This window comes from Merops nubicus, unplaced genomic scaffold, assembly GCF_000691845.1.
Source record: "Merops nubicus isolate BGI_N331 unplaced genomic scaffold, ASM69184v1 scaffold8730, whole genome shotgun sequence".
NCBI classification, from domain to species: domain Eukaryota; kingdom Metazoa; phylum Chordata; class Aves; order Coraciiformes; family Meropidae; genus Merops; species Merops nubicus.
Genome location: NW_008580817.1, coordinates 24,448 through 39,104, shown reverse-complemented (window position 1 = coordinate 39,104; position 14,657 = coordinate 24,448). Strand labels below are relative to the sequence as shown.

The 14,657-nt window shown below is 47.3% G+C and overlaps 1 protein-coding gene across 1 annotated transcript in view; it reads left to right on the top strand.

Moving 5' to 3' along the window:
* Positions 1-763: 763 nt before the first annotated feature.
* The window catches only part of NOC2L (nucleolar complex associated 2 homolog (S. cerevisiae)), a gene marked incomplete at both ends in the record, with an annotated part of 37,821 nt that continues 23,927 nt past the window's right edge, over positions 764-14,657 (top strand). The window contains 10 exons of the mRNA XM_008940954.1: positions 764-932; positions 1,523-1,642; positions 2,296-2,416; positions 3,650-3,740; positions 4,235-4,313; positions 6,202-6,312; positions 7,171-7,284; positions 8,113-8,301; positions 10,466-10,605; positions 14,551-14,653. Coding sequence (XP_008939202.1) covers positions 764-932; positions 1,523-1,642; positions 2,296-2,416; positions 3,650-3,740; positions 4,235-4,313; positions 6,202-6,312; positions 7,171-7,284; positions 8,113-8,301; positions 10,466-10,605; positions 14,551-14,653 — 1,237 coding nt within the window. The remainder of the gene's footprint in view (positions 933-1,522; positions 1,643-2,295; positions 2,417-3,649; positions 3,741-4,234; positions 4,314-6,201; positions 6,313-7,170; positions 7,285-8,112; positions 8,302-10,465; positions 10,606-14,550; positions 14,654-14,657) is intronic.

Below are 14,657 nucleotides of genomic sequence, written 5' to 3'. Positions count from 1 at the left end.
TGCAACCTTTATTATTCTATAATGTGGTTGTGGTGTAGAGGACTGTCAGATTTTGATCATACCAGTGTCAGTTCAGTAGCTGCAGTGGAGAAAAGCTTGTGTATGCTTGCAGTCTTTTATGTTCTGTGTTGGAGTTGGGCAAAGCTTCCCTTGTTGTTCCTCAGTTGGTGTTTGCTCTTCCTGAAAGACGCTGGGGTATGTGCAGATAAAAAATGATGAAATAGGTTTGAAAGCTGTGGAGATGTGGTGCTGAGGGACGTGGCTTGGTGGTGACCTGGCAGTGCTGGGGGAGTGGTTGGAATTGATGATCTTAAAGGTCTCTTTCAACTTAATTCTGTGACTGTTGGAAGCCAGAACTACTCTGTAGTGCCAGGTGAGACTTTACTGAGCTTTCATTGTCAGACTTCTCTGGCAGTGTAGCTTTGACTACTTTTCATTAAAAGCTTGTGGGAGCAATGCTGAGAAATTGAGAAACAGGTTTTTTAGTTTAGTTTTCTAGATGTTTTTGAGATCTCTACTCAGTGTCTCAATACAGCTTGATAGATTGCTATTAAGATTGCTTAGTGCTGAATGAAAATAACCTCTCCTGAGTGCTCTAGAGCAGGTGATGAATGGATGGGGAGCTGTGGCCTCAGCCCTGATAAATCCATCACATTCAGAGCAGCCCCGGGTGTGCCTTGGTGCCCAGAAGTCACTCCTTTCTCTTACAGCATCAGCAGAAGCTTGAACAACGGATAAACAGATGTTAATTCTTCTCTCCCAGGAAGAAGGGGAAGGCATCTGAACACAAAGACCAGCTCTCCAGGCTGAAGGAGAAGGACCCAGAGTTCTACAAGTTCCTGGAGGAGAACGATCGCACGCTGCTGAACTTCGATGCCTCCGACAGCTCTGATGAGGAGGGGGCCTTGCACATCCCCCCAGATACACTGGAGGTACTAGGCCCTGCTTTGGAGTGCTGAAACCAATGGTTTTACCTGCTTACAGGTGAAGATTTGAGTTTCACTGCCTAGGCCTGAGTATGTTTGGGCTTGGAGTGGCCCAGCTGGCTGGGGATCAGCTTCCCCAGAGATCATCTGCAGGGGTACAGGCTTCTCCTCCAGAAGGCAGCTGTGGGTTTGAACTGAGCATGAGGAGTTTGTTAAAGGCTGTGAACACAGAGCCTTAGAGTCTGTTTGCTTTGTGGCTTTGGTTGTGTGTCACCTTCCCCAATGAGAATGTTTTGTGTCAAGTGGTAAATGATCTTAAGGGTCTTTTCCAATTGGAATGAGTCTATGACATGGGTTCTGCTTGATATTTTATGGTCTCTAACTTTGTTTTAATGTAGCAAAGCAGCAGGGCCTGAGTAGCTTTTTCTTTTGGTTTGTAATACCTCTAATTTCATTACTGCTGTACACAAAATGCTGATAACAGCATTAACAACATCACTGCTGCCTGCCTTCCCCTTTAGCAGCTACTCAGCAAAAGAGGTGGGGCCAGAAAAGCATATAAGCCTTTTTATCCATCTTGGTACTGACTTCTGTAGGAAGCAAGTGATGAAGATGATGATGATGATGAAGAAGAACATGAAAAAGTCAAACGGAAGAGAGTTTCTCTCATCCCTGTGAGCTTGAAAATGGTTGAAGAATGGAAAAAAGCTGCAGAGGTGAGCAGGAAGCTGGAAGACAAGGCACTTGAGCATTCTCCTTAAACATTCTTTCACCCATGTCACTGCCTCTACAAGGCCAACTTCCTATTTGTTCATCTTATACAAAAATCTACAGAGAAGGTGTATGTCCTACATAGGAGGTCATGCTCCTAGAGCTCTCTTTACTTCAGCATGACTTGTCTTTGCAGTTTTCTTGCACTGCAAGAGTAGAGTGCTTGCCCTCCATCTGAGGGAGAAGCCAGAGAAATTTGGGCTCAGAAGAGGTCAGAATGGTGAACTTCTGGCTTTTCACCCTTGTGCTAAGCATTGGGCCTTTGACAGCTCTGAGAATGTTTTTAGTCACAGTTTGAGTAGTGATGAAATGATTTGCTCCTTCTAAGAGGGGGAGGGAAAGGGCAAATTGGATAGTTGCTTGCAGCTGATGGATTGTTCCTCAGCCCCCAATCACTTCAAAGGCCTGAAAGTCTATTTTAGCACAAGTGGAGGCCAGCAGTCATTACACTGCCTTGACATTTTTCCTTTGTGTTATAGGATAGATCTATTTTTGCAATCAAAACTTAAAATGAATTCCACTCCTGCCCCAGTAAAGTGCTCTGCAGTTTCAGAATATTGCTTCTGTTTCCTCAACAGTCCTTTTCTTCTCTCTCCAGAGAAGGCCAACTCCAAAACTTTTCCATGAAATCACTCAAGCCTTTAAAGCAGCTGTAGCAACCACTAAAGGAGATACTGGTGGGGCTGATCCCAGCAAGTTTCAAGTCACTGATGCTGCAGGTGAGTTATCACCACACTGCTGCTGTGGGAGAAGGGAAGATGGCTGGTAGGGAAGGGATAGCTGTTGGAGGAGTGGGGATAAGTACTGCCTGGAGTTTACTTACACTTTTGTAGGCTTCATTTCACTTAAGTAGCTTATCTTCCTCCTGGGGGTGAGCCTGTGCAGTGGGATCTCCTCTGGTGTCCCACGGTGTGAGTTACCTCTTGGTGGATGTGCCTGGAGCTGCTGGGCTTGCAGACTGCTGAGGAAAAACCCCACAGTTCACCAGACTTTGAGATCAGAGAAGCTGAAGCTGTGTGCTGTTTATACACTTGTAGCATGGATTTTTTTGAACAGCCTTTGCTGCAGCTTCTTGCTGATCCCTCTTAGAACTAATCCTACGAGACTGTTTTAAGGCTTCTTACCAAATACCTCTCTATAACCTAACAACAGTCCAGAGTGCAGTTGCACTGCTGAGTTCACATTCCCCTAGCCAGGACCCCTCAAATACTGCCAGTGTAGATCTCCTTCCTTCCAGGATTAGCCTGCTTGCAGAGCAAACCTCTGTCTCCAGCCTTAGCCACCTTTTGCCTAAGCTCCAGGTTTTGCACAGTCCTGTTTTAGACTTGGAACAGCATGACTGAGTGAGAAAGACCTTTGTCAGTGTCTCAGATGGGCTGCAGCTCACATCTTTTTACCCCTAAATTAGTAGGTGCTTTCTCACTGTTTTGTCAGCTCTGTTATTGGTGCCATCTGGAACTGGCACTGTGGGGTGGGACAGCTCAAACCCACATGTTCTGTGTAATCTCTGCCCAGCATGGAGCTGTTTGTCTTTCATAGCTTTAGGCAAAATTTGATTCTTTAATATTAAGACTATATGTAAATCTCACACGTCCATTTTTGTATGTTTTTTTATTAATAAGTGCTTTTAATTCTCATTATGGTTTGGAGGAGATCAGTGGTATTAGACACTCCTAGTTGTGGGTCAGGCTGATTTTGTACTTGATGTTGTTTACTCAGAGAGCAAAGAGATGGCCCCTGGGCCAGAAGGCTGTCACTTGTAACCTTGCAGTTTAGATTAAACAATTCTAGGCTAAGACAAACTGATGTTTTCCAGAAGCTTGTTCCACACCATAATTCTGCTGTGTGAATTACTGGCTTCAGTTCCTTGGGGAGCTGTTTTCAGATGAGCTGACAAACCAGGAATATATGGAAAATCCTTGACAAAAATGCTTTACTGACTTTTTAACCAGTGTTCAATGCCTTGGTGTCCTTCTGTGTCCGGGACCTCTTCCGCTGCCTGCAGAAGCTGCTTCTTCTGAAACCTCCAAAAAACAAACTCAAGTAAGTCTGAGGAGATCTGGGAGCTGCAGGTGAGAGAAAGCTGGTTGGGCTTTTTCAGAACTGCAGCCTGGCTGTGAAGCTGGATAAAGATTGCAGCTCTTCCCAAACACCAGCAGAGTTGCCTGATTCTGTTCGGTCATCTTATCCAGGTTCTTCCTTTCTGTGCATCCTCTGTGGTAATTAGACTCCAGCCCCTCCAGAGGACGTGTGGCTTCCACAGAAAGCAGTCTGGAATTGTGCATGCTTGCACTCAGGACACTTTCATGTGTCAGAAGAGACTTTATGGCCATGAGCTTGCTGTGAGTGGCTGCAGAATGCCTGGCTGGAAGATAACATCACTGCAAGAGATTGAAAATTGTTACTTCTTGCTTTGCAAGTGGTTGTTCTTGCTCACTGGCAGTATTGAGGAAGTGAACTCACTGTTCTTGGTGCTGCTGAAATCCATTTGGTGGAGTGTTTTTTCAAAGCTAAACCCAACTCTTGCTCGTTTCCAGAATGGTTCTCCCTTCCACCAGCCCACTTTGGAGCAAGCTGAGACTGGACATAAAGGTGTACCTCAGCTGTACCATACAGGTAAGAGATCTCAGTGTGCTGGTGGTACTGGGGTCAGTCTGTGCATTGCTGGGCTTCTGTTCCAGGATATTTTGGAATGAGAGGGATTTCTGCATCTGTAAATGCCACTGCTAAAAGGAGAGCTAGACAGTCAAGAAGATAATTAACAAATCAGGTAGCAATGTAGCCTGAGGTGCTTTTCCCTTTGAAAAGACAGCTACTCCAGTTTGAGGATGACTCTCTGATCATCACCACATTAGGAAGCTAGGATGTTAGTTTCTGTCCATTCTTCTGTGGTGGGGAGTAAATAAGACTTTCTGGCTGAGACTGCAGTAGGCAGAGGCAATCTCCCTGAGCTTTGAAGCCTTGGGCATCTGAGATTTGTGTGTGTGTGTCCTTCCAGTTCCCTGCCTTGTTTTGGAAGTATTTGGTCTATCTAAATTTGGAGGTCTATAGGATGATTGTGTCAAAATAGGTAGCCTGTAAAGAAGGGCTGGGTTAACATTCTGGCAGTTTTTTTGTCCTGTATGACAAATTAATATTTAGTGGGTTTTGAAGTATTTTGTAGGGCTGTGCCTCTGCATTTTGTGTCTTTTAATTCAATGTTTGGCACTATTATCTTGTCACTTCTTGTGGTGACCCACATAACATCTTAAGTGTTTATTACAGCTGAGATCTCCAGGTAGGATCATGCTCCATCCCTTTAGGATATCCCACCCATCCAAGGTTGCTGATGTCTGGAGTTTCAGAGACAATTCATGGATTATTTCTGAATGAAATTCCTTCCCCCAGTTAATATTTTTTGAGATTGCTTCATCATGCCTCCCCAAATTTGGAATATTAAAAACAAAACAACACCATTGGAATGGTCATTCTTCAGAAGCTGAGGGAAGGGAACATAAGGAAAGAGAAGGAAAGTGCTGATATCTCTGAGCTGCAGGCTGGCAGGATGACTTAGCAGAAAGAGCAGTTTGATCAGTAGAGCTTTTTTTCCCTCAAGTTGTGGTGCCTCTCGCCAGCAGCAGAAGATTGCAGCAGCAGAGGAGAAGCTGGCAGTGCAGTCCCAGTGAAGTCATCCCTGGGCCTGTGCTTGCTGCTGAGTGCCTTCAGTCCCAGGCTTCCCTACAGGGTTTTTCAGTAGTCTCTGGACAATATTTTCTCCTTTCCTTTTGGTGTCTGAAGGACTTTTGCAAAGCAGCCCTGCTCAGTCCACAGTCTCTGCAGTGCAAGGAGCAGAATGAGAAGGAAACTTAAAAGTGGGAAAAAATGGCTCTGCTTCCAGCAGCTGGAATTGCAGGGAAGAGGGGGCACTGCATCAGGCAGAACCCCTCTCCAGCAGAGCTGAACAACCTGGAAGTACAAAGATATTGTTTGTCTAACCTTTCCCTTGGGCTAGAGTTAACCCCTTGATAACCAGTAGCATTCCAGCTTCCCATTAAAGAAATCCTAGTGAAACCCAGTAAGTTATGAGGGAGCTCAGATGTTTTGTTTCCAAGCCTTGTGTAGACTGAGGGTGTCTCCACTGTGCTTTGCCCATTTGTAGTGAGGTGACAGAGGCATTGGTGTCATGCTGTCCATAAGATCTTTTCAGCTGTATAGCAGCTTAGCTTTTGCAGCTTGCAGAGCGAGGTCTTATGTGCTGAGCCCAGGTGCTATTAGCCATCCTGGTCCAGTAGCCTGAGCTCACATTTGCCAGATGAAGTACTTCCAGCAGTTTTTTTAACCCACCATGTGTCCATTTCTTCCCTCATACAGCATTTTTGGTTTTGTTGAAGCTTCCTCCTAGGGAAGAAATCCTTTGGTAACTCAGAAATACCTGGAAACAGCAAAATACAGATGCTTAATGGTTCAGGAAGAAGGGATGAGGGCTACACGCTAAATGGGGTCATGTTTTCTTTCCCTTTTGTAGCTCCTGTCTTGTTTAACAGAAGCCTCAGTCGGTGCAGCAGTCCTCCAGCACGTCAGTTCCATAGTGCCTTATTATTTGTCCTTCCCAAAGCAGTGCCGTGCACTTCTCAAGGTAAGGTGACATGCTGTGTGCCTCTTGGATCTGCAGGGCTTTATTTACCCCTTCAGAGGAGCCTCTTGTGGGTTTTTGGGCTGGATCCCTTGACAGTTCAGTCTCTTGTACTCCTCTTCCCTTTTCTTTTGGTCCTGGAAAAGCTGCCTGCTCCTCTTACAAGGCTTCGAGTGGGCGTGTAGCTCCTGCTAATCCCCATGCAAAGTGGCACGGAGGTGTTTTGGGGAAGTGTTTGCTTCCTCAGCACAGATGGAGTAATTGCTGCCTGCTGCTGAGGCCGTGTGTACAGCTCTGATAGTATTTCACTCTGGAGAGCTGGGGGTGGAATATTTTTGCAGAAACTTAGTCACAACTGCTGAGCACTTAAGAACAACAAAGGAGGCGTGGAAGAGCGAGAGAGGGCAACAGGGTGACATCTAAATGAGAAGCTGCAACACTAACATTTAAATGAGGCTGGGAGCCCTTTGGGAGGGGTGGCTGGTACACAGTGATGGGAGGCTGGTACACCTCCTGTCTGCAGGTGTAGCAGTCTGCTGGCTGCTAGAATAGGGGATTTTGAGCAGCTTTTTTTCAGCCATGCAGCTGGAATCTATCAAGAGATTATAGTTTTGGACAGTTTCCTTTATTGATTGTGGAAACAGCAGCCTTGCCTTTTGTGTGGTCTCACAGCTAGAGCATGAGGACAGAATGGCTGGCAGAGCTGTTGTGAGTGATGCTGTGACAGCACAGCCTGCAGGCTGTGTCATCTTCCTCCTCGCTTGTTCTGTGGTGTGGAGGAGGGCAGCTCAGGCCTGTCTGTAACAAGGAAGAGGCTCTTGGTCCCTTCACTTATCTGTCTCTCTTTATTTTCCTTTTCAGCAAGCAATTACTTTGTGGAGCACGGGTGAGGAAACAGTGAGAGTGTTGGCCTTCCTTGTGCTGAACAAGATCTGCCGCTACAAGAAGGAGATGTACTTAAGTCCCTTGCTCAAGGTAGGGCTGGTGCCTGCTGTGCTCTGCAGCTTTTCTTTGTCCTGTTATATGTGAAGACCTTAGAGCATGAGGTGGGGCAGGGGCTTGAGATGATGCTGGCTACCTCCAGAAAACGAAGCAGGGAGGAAGTTCTATGTTAAATTTAGGTGATATCCTGCTTCTGCTACTGCCCTCCCTGCTGGAGGCACACAGGGTCTTGGCAGGGAAGGCTTCTGGCCATCATCTGTCTACTGATGAGGACCCATCTTCCAAATTTTTAGAGGGCTTTGCTCAAGTCTTGACACACTACTCAGTGCTACTGATCTGCTCTGATCTTCCAGCTAATAGCTGAGCTTCCCAAGCGTGGTTTGCTGAGGAACCACTGTTAAAGAAAGAACTGTGACCAACCTTAAGAATCACACAATCACAGAATGTTGAGGGTTGGAAGGGACCTTAAAAAGTCATCTAGTCCAGCCCCCCTGCCAGAGCAGGACCACCTAGAGCAATTCATGCAGGAATGTGTCCAGGCAGGTTTTAAATGTCCCCAGAGGAGGAGACTGCAATCCTGGGCAGCCTTTTCCAGTGCTGTATGGCTCAAAGCCACCCCACAGCTCCCTCTTCTTGAGGTGAAGCTGTGGTGGAGGCATCTCCAAGCTCCATGCTAAACTGTCTCCCATCTCCCCAAAAGAAGGAGCAGGATGGATTATTATATTTTCATACCCTCTTGAAGTGACTTGTCTTACAAAAGGAGCCCATCACTCCTGATTTGGACATCCCTGGGTGGAGAAAGTAAACGAAAGCAGGTTTTTCACTCTAAGCAATTGCCCCTCCACCTCTTTTCCTGCACAGCAAATGTACATTGCCTTCGTGAAGAACTCCAGGTTCACCTCTCCCAACGTCCTGCCCCTGATCAGCTTCATGCAGCGCACGCTGACGGAGATGTACGCCCTGGACCCCCCCACCTCCTACCAGCACTCCTTCCTCTACATCCGCCAGCTGGCCATCCACCTCCGCAGCGCCATGACCCTGCGCAAGAAGGTGGGTCCCCTCCAGCCTGGGAGCAGCCCCTTCAGGCTCTTGGTAGTCTCTTTAAAGTGTCACTTGTGTCTGACCCGTTTCTCGACACGCCGAGGAGTGTTTTTACCAGGGGCGTGGAGTTCCAGAGGTTACCTCCTAGCTGCCTGGGTTTGGGATTTCAGCAAGGAAGGAGTAACACGGCTGCAGGATGGGAGTCACTTTTATCTCAGCTTGCAAGAGTTTGTGGTGTCCTTCCTGTCTCCTGCCTTGGGCACCCCTTTTTCTGCTCTGTGAAGCTGCTGTTTGCAGCCTGTCGCGAAACCTCGAGGTAAAGAAGATTAGGAACCACCCTGGTGTGTTCATCTTTTGTTTTCTTTTTAATTGAAGAAAGCAGCTCAGACCTTTTGTTAGCAGCCCTGGTTTCAGCCATCTCCAGTCTGACCTCAGAAAATCTGAGTCAGATTGCTAATCCTGGGTTTATTTGTGTTTAGCAAAACAGGCCTCTGTGGACTAATGTTCAGCTGCTCCCAAACATGGCAGGATTGGTGACCAGTTAAATCTCCTGGCTGTTCAGACATGGGGATAAAGGAGCAGAGATAAATGAAGTCTGGGCTGCATATGCCCTAATTGGATTGCATTGGCTTCTTACACCCTCAGTTTTGTTCCAGACAAGAGCTAAATCCACTCGATTTCACAGCTGGAGAGGGCTGTAGGAACAACAGCACAACCAAAATGTATAAATCCAAGCAATAAGCCAATTAATTTAAATTAAGCAGGGGGAGGTGATTACAAGAGCAGATTGCTTATCTGCTCTGGGCAAAAGAAGCTGAGAACAGAGCTTCTTGGCACATCTTGGTGACCTGGTGAGAGCTGGGAGAGCTCTACCACTTCCAGCTGCAGCTTAAGGTCCCTACTGGAAGGTTTGGTCCAGTGGCTCCAGCTGAGGGCTTCTGTCCTTCTTTCAAGACTTAACACATCTTGCATCATCCATGGAGAAGAGGAGATGACCTGGGCCTTGAAAGTCTGTCTGAAACAAACCCAAGCTGGAGCTGAGGCACCTTAAGTGCAGCCTCCTAGGTTCTCACTGTAATTCTGGGCAACACATGGGCCTGCAGAACTCTTTGGAAGGGGTGTCCTTAAGGGACTCCTGCACTCTTCTGGGCTTTTAGTTAATCTGGCACTATGAGCTGCTTAAGCACGGGACAGGGAGAGTGGGGGCTTGCCCAAACATTCTGGAAAACAATGTGTCTTGGATTGGTGCAGGACTTGACCCACATCCACCTGTGCTACTGAACCAGCCCACGATGCTAATTCAGTGTGTCCCTGTGTGTCAGGCACACTGCTGGCCTCTGGCCTTGCTTTTACTGGTAACCATAAAGACTGGCTGAGAAACAGCTGAAAGTTTCTCAGTTCTGCTGCCTGTCATTTTTACTCTGAAGATGAAAAAAATGAAGCTGTCCTGTGTAATGTCTTTTCCAAAATCAGAGGAGTGCTGGGCTGATCATTTGATCTTTGCTTTGACAGTGAGTGTTTCTAGGAACATCTTTAAAATGAGCACTGGTACTACTGGTGGGAGTTTGGAGTGGTGGTCAGGGGGTTTTGATGAATACAGCTGAGGGATGGAAAGCTCAGGTAGGAAGGACAAGCTGCTAAGTAACCAAAGGAGTTTGAGTGCAGAGAGAAGAAATCCAGATGAATTCAGTTGAATTTCTTGATACCTTCAATCTGTAGTGTAGCTTTACATGCCTTTCCCCTCCTCTGGTCTGCAGAGGTTAGAAGGCACAAGGGTGTCAGAGAGGGGTTCTACTTTCCACTACCTAAATGGAACAGTTAAAGATTTCCTAATGCTTGGCCACATCCCACCATCTGCTGTGAGCTGGGCCATTACATCATTCCCCTCAAATGAGCCATACTTGTGAAGAAAAGCAGTCTGTGAGTTGCTCATTATTTCCTTTGAGGCACTGACTAGCCCCAAATCACAACGTTGCCAATGCAGCATCCAAATTTGCTGGATGGTGGGTCAGCCCCTGGCACCAAAGCAACAGCTAGAATGTTAGTGAGTCCTCTAAACAGTGCACAGTGTCCTCTTGGAGAGTGCTGGGGAAGAGTCCTGTAGAGGAACCAGAGTGAGCTCCTCTGAGATGCTCCATTTTCAAGTTTGTGCCTGTTTTTCCCTTTTCTGCAGGAGAACTTCCAGTCTGTGTACAACTGGCAGTACATCCACTGCCTGTATTTCTGGTGTCGGGTTCTCAGCACAATCTACCCCAGTGAGGTCATGGAGCCATTGATCTACCCTTTGACACAGGTCATCATTGGCTGTATAAAGTAAGTAGGATTTTTCTTCTCCTTTTATCTGTTCTTTCCTCTTGATGTGGCCAGGCAGTTAATACTATGTGATTTGGGTTTAGCCTTGCACTGTAAAGAATCATCTGAGAGCTGCTTTTGATTGAAGTATTCCAGCCAAAGATGTATTGTGAGCACCTGTATCTTTAGGTGGTGAGAAGTTGTGGTGGAGGTTCTTTCCTAGGCCAAATTCTCTGTATAAGAGGAGCTGCACTCTGAAGAGCCTGGGCAGATTATCCTCCCAACTGTATAAGGTGGCAAGGGAAAAATTATTGGCTCACCTCAGGACCTAATGATGCTGAAGTACAGAATCAAGTCCTCCTGTCTAGCTCTGTATATACAGTTAGAAGATGCTTTTTTTTGGTGCATATTTGTTAGGATTTAAAGAACTGGGGCACATTTATTGTTTTTAGTATGTCTCTACTGAGAGTCTCTCTTTTTCCCATCAGTTTATATATGTAATTTTTGTGCTTTGAAATGGTTGCTAATAATGAGCATTGAGGGAATTTCTGAATCTCTGGTGATCTCTGAAATCCTGTTAGCTCTGTTAACCAGATTCTCAGCTTTAAAACACCACCCGCCTGGTCTTGAAAAACTCCCAAGTGGTGATGAAGATAAGGAGATTTAAATGATCCTTAGTGTGCATCCAGCCCTCTTCCCATCCCCCACGTCCACAGGCTGCTTCCCACTGCTGCTGCAGAGCTTTGCTTGTCTTGTGGACTAATCCAGGCAGTTTTCTACCTGTCTGGGCAGATAAATCAACAATCTGGGGCCAAGGAAAGGTGAGTCTTGGCAAAAAGCAGCAAGTAGAATTTGTTGGCATCTGTGATGGACGTGAAGTACAGTTAGGCAAGGCTTTCAAGAGTTGGGAACCTGACAGATGTGTTCTAGGGTGAGGAAAAATACAAAAATTCCTACCCTGGCTTCTTCACTGAGCCAAGCCAGCATCCAGGATACAAGGGGTAGGTAGGTTAGTGGATGTGGGAATGATGTGGCTCTGCAGGCTGCAGTCAATAGCCAGGATCCCTGGTAGCCTTTTCTCAGCATCAGTGGCCATGCTGCCTAGCCCAAGAGTCCTCTGTCTCTGTGCCACATCTCCAGGTGTAGGTCTGTAGCAACAGAGTGTTATGGAAGCACTTGAGTTGTTCCTATTTGAGGGAAGAGGATAAAAGAACCTAGCCCACAGGTCAGGGTTTTTATTCTTCCTTCACACACCACTTTATGCCTTCCTGCAAGGCCCATTCAGGGCTGTGGATCTGCCTGGGGGCTGCTCAGTGCCCACTGCTGCCAGCAGACTTCCTCGTGGAGGAGCTGGACCCCCTCTCTTTGTTCCTCTGGCTGCTCAGCTTCCAGGGGTGTGCGATCAGGGTGCTGTGTAACATCTGGAATGCTTTCATTCCTTCTGCTCCCGAGGTGGTGGTGTGCCCTGGGGCAGATCCAGAGGGGGTGGTGCTGGAGGAGATCCCTCCCCCCAGGCCGGCAGTGCCGGGAGGTGGCGCCGGGCTCCAGCACAAGGGCACTGAGCTGGGTGGGTGTCTGTCTGTCCCAGCTCCTCATGCCACCCTGGCCTCTTACACCAGGGGAAATGGGGGGAAACCACCACCCCTCACAGGCTTTTTGCTCTAAGGAGTGACCAGGGCAGGATTTGAGAAGTGATTACAGAAGGTAACTAGTAGAAGGGAGCTGCCTGCTAAGATCAGAATCAGCTTCTCTCATTTTCTTGCTCCCTCTTCTTGCTTGCCAGCATATAAAATGCATTGAAATGCATTTTTAATAATGCATCTTTCAGAAGTGGACCCCGTGGGTGTCTGGCAGTTACTGTGCTTAAGATGTGGTCCAGGGAGGTGAGATGTGGTCCTGGCTTTGATGATTTCTGACTTTTGGGATGCTGGGAAGAGCCTCGTTGCTGAGCTGGCTCATGGAATTGCCATGTAATAATGAGTGATGCTCTTCTCAGACAGATGAAAATTGCAGTTAATTTGACCAATGGGGCAGTCTTGGAAGTATTGCAGAGATAGTAGAACATGAAGGAGATTATTTCCTCCTTCCCATGTGCTTTGTGCTTTTCTCTGTCTCCACAGTCCATAAGTTCCTCCTTTTGAGCTTGCATTTGTCTATGTTCATGGTTGTTTTTCTTGCAGCAGAGTTGTTGCAGAAGCTCCTGTTCTATGTTACCCCTTTCCCCCTCTATCTCAAAGTGGTTTTCTGCCCATGTCTGCTTGGATTTTTACCTTGCTCCCAGTCTAAGCTATAAAAATGAAGTTTTTCCCTGACTTATAGGGAAATCAAGATTTCTGGTGCCTGTGAAGTTTTTGGGTTCTGGCCTCTCAACACCTACAGGGCAGAAAGCAGGTACAGCCTCCTCCAGGCAGAAGCAAGCACAGCCTTGGTGTCCCTGAGCAACTTTCCCTGGTGACCTCTCCTGGTGGGGTGGAGGTTGATGGTGCAAGAAGGCTTCTCTGTCCTCTCTAGCCAGAGGAAGACTGTAGTCACCTGGGTGTATAGCAGGAGGAGCTGTAGCAAGTAACAATAACCCCTGAAAAGCCTTCAGGCTGTTCTCTACACCACAGCCTGTGCTCTGCCTGCATGGGAGAAGTAGAGCAGGCATTCCAAGAGGTAGTGCTGGTGAGACACTAGAGAGCACTCTGCTGAGATGAGATGTGGGTCAGTTTGGAGCCCCCAGCTGCACCTTGCACTGGGACCCCCCTCAGCAGAGCTGGGGCCTGGCTCTGGTTTGTATTCCCTCTGCATCCAGGCACTGGGACACTGAGCAGGTTGTTGCATCGCCACACGCTCTAAAATTAATGATCTTGGTTTACAGTAAATCTATACCCTTAACAGGTTTATTCCTTGATCAATTAATTCCTGAGAATGGCTTTCGTCATCTCCAGTGGTGCCAGATCAGGGGTGCAAAGTAGATTTATTTCTCTAATGGATCCAATGATAATTATTTTGCTGTTTGGAGGGGGGGATGTGGGTGATTTATGGTACCTACTCAAGCATATTTTTTTTTTTTGTTGTGCTCCCCTGGATTGCTCAGCAAGCTCTTTGGGGAGGGGAGGGGTTCATTTATCAGACTTGAACCTGTTGTCTGGGTGCTGCATGTTTAAAAAAAAAAAAGGAAATAAATTCTTGTTAATGCTGGAGGCATCCATGTCTTCCAGGTACAGCAGGAGAGGTTTCTAGAGCAGTACAGTAACGAGGGCTGGTGTCTTCTAGGGATAGTTCTGCATTCTCTCCTCTGCTGCTGGCTCATGTGGTGCTGGGGGAGCTGACCCTGCTCAGCCCCAGCCTTACAGAGAGATGTGGCTCTGCTTCTTACCCTGAGTGCACAATGATTTGAAGTGTGGGTCAAAGTCTGGCCTCTTCCCCTCCCTGCTGGTCTCTGGCTGTTGAAATGTTGCCTCTCTGAAGGAGATGCTGCTCTGGATTGGGGAGGGATGAAGAGATTTGGCTCTGATAGGTCACTCTCATTCCCACTCTGCCCTTTGTGATGGGCTGGTCATTGCTAGTCCAGCTCCTTCTGCCTCATTGATGTTCCAGTGAGGGAACCAAGGGGGTCACCATTCAGGTGACAGCCTCAATTTTGTGGGTGCAGTCATGCTGGGAGCATGAGGCAAAAGTGTCAAATGTGACTGAACAGCATCAGTGATAAACTTCACCTGCAAAGCTCTTGTCTTCTAGCACCTTCTCCCAGCAAAAACTGGAGACCTGGCACTCTGGTTGCAGGAATTTGTGTATTAGTGTTATAGCTTTAACACGTGAGATTTATTTCCAGCTGTGGGGCAGCTTCAGCAGCTCAGTTTCCTCTGCAGCCCTAAAGCTGCCTTTCTTTTGGAGGGGAGGAAACGCTCAGGGGTGTCACTGGAGGCTGCAGCCACAGTTCCTGTATAAACTTGGCCCTTTCTTCTTTTGTTTCCTCTCTAGGCTGGTACCAACAGCTCGTTTCTACCCCCTGCGCATGCACTGCATCCGTGCCCTGACACTGCTGGCTGAGAGCACCAGGACCTTCATCCCAGTGCTGCCATTTATCC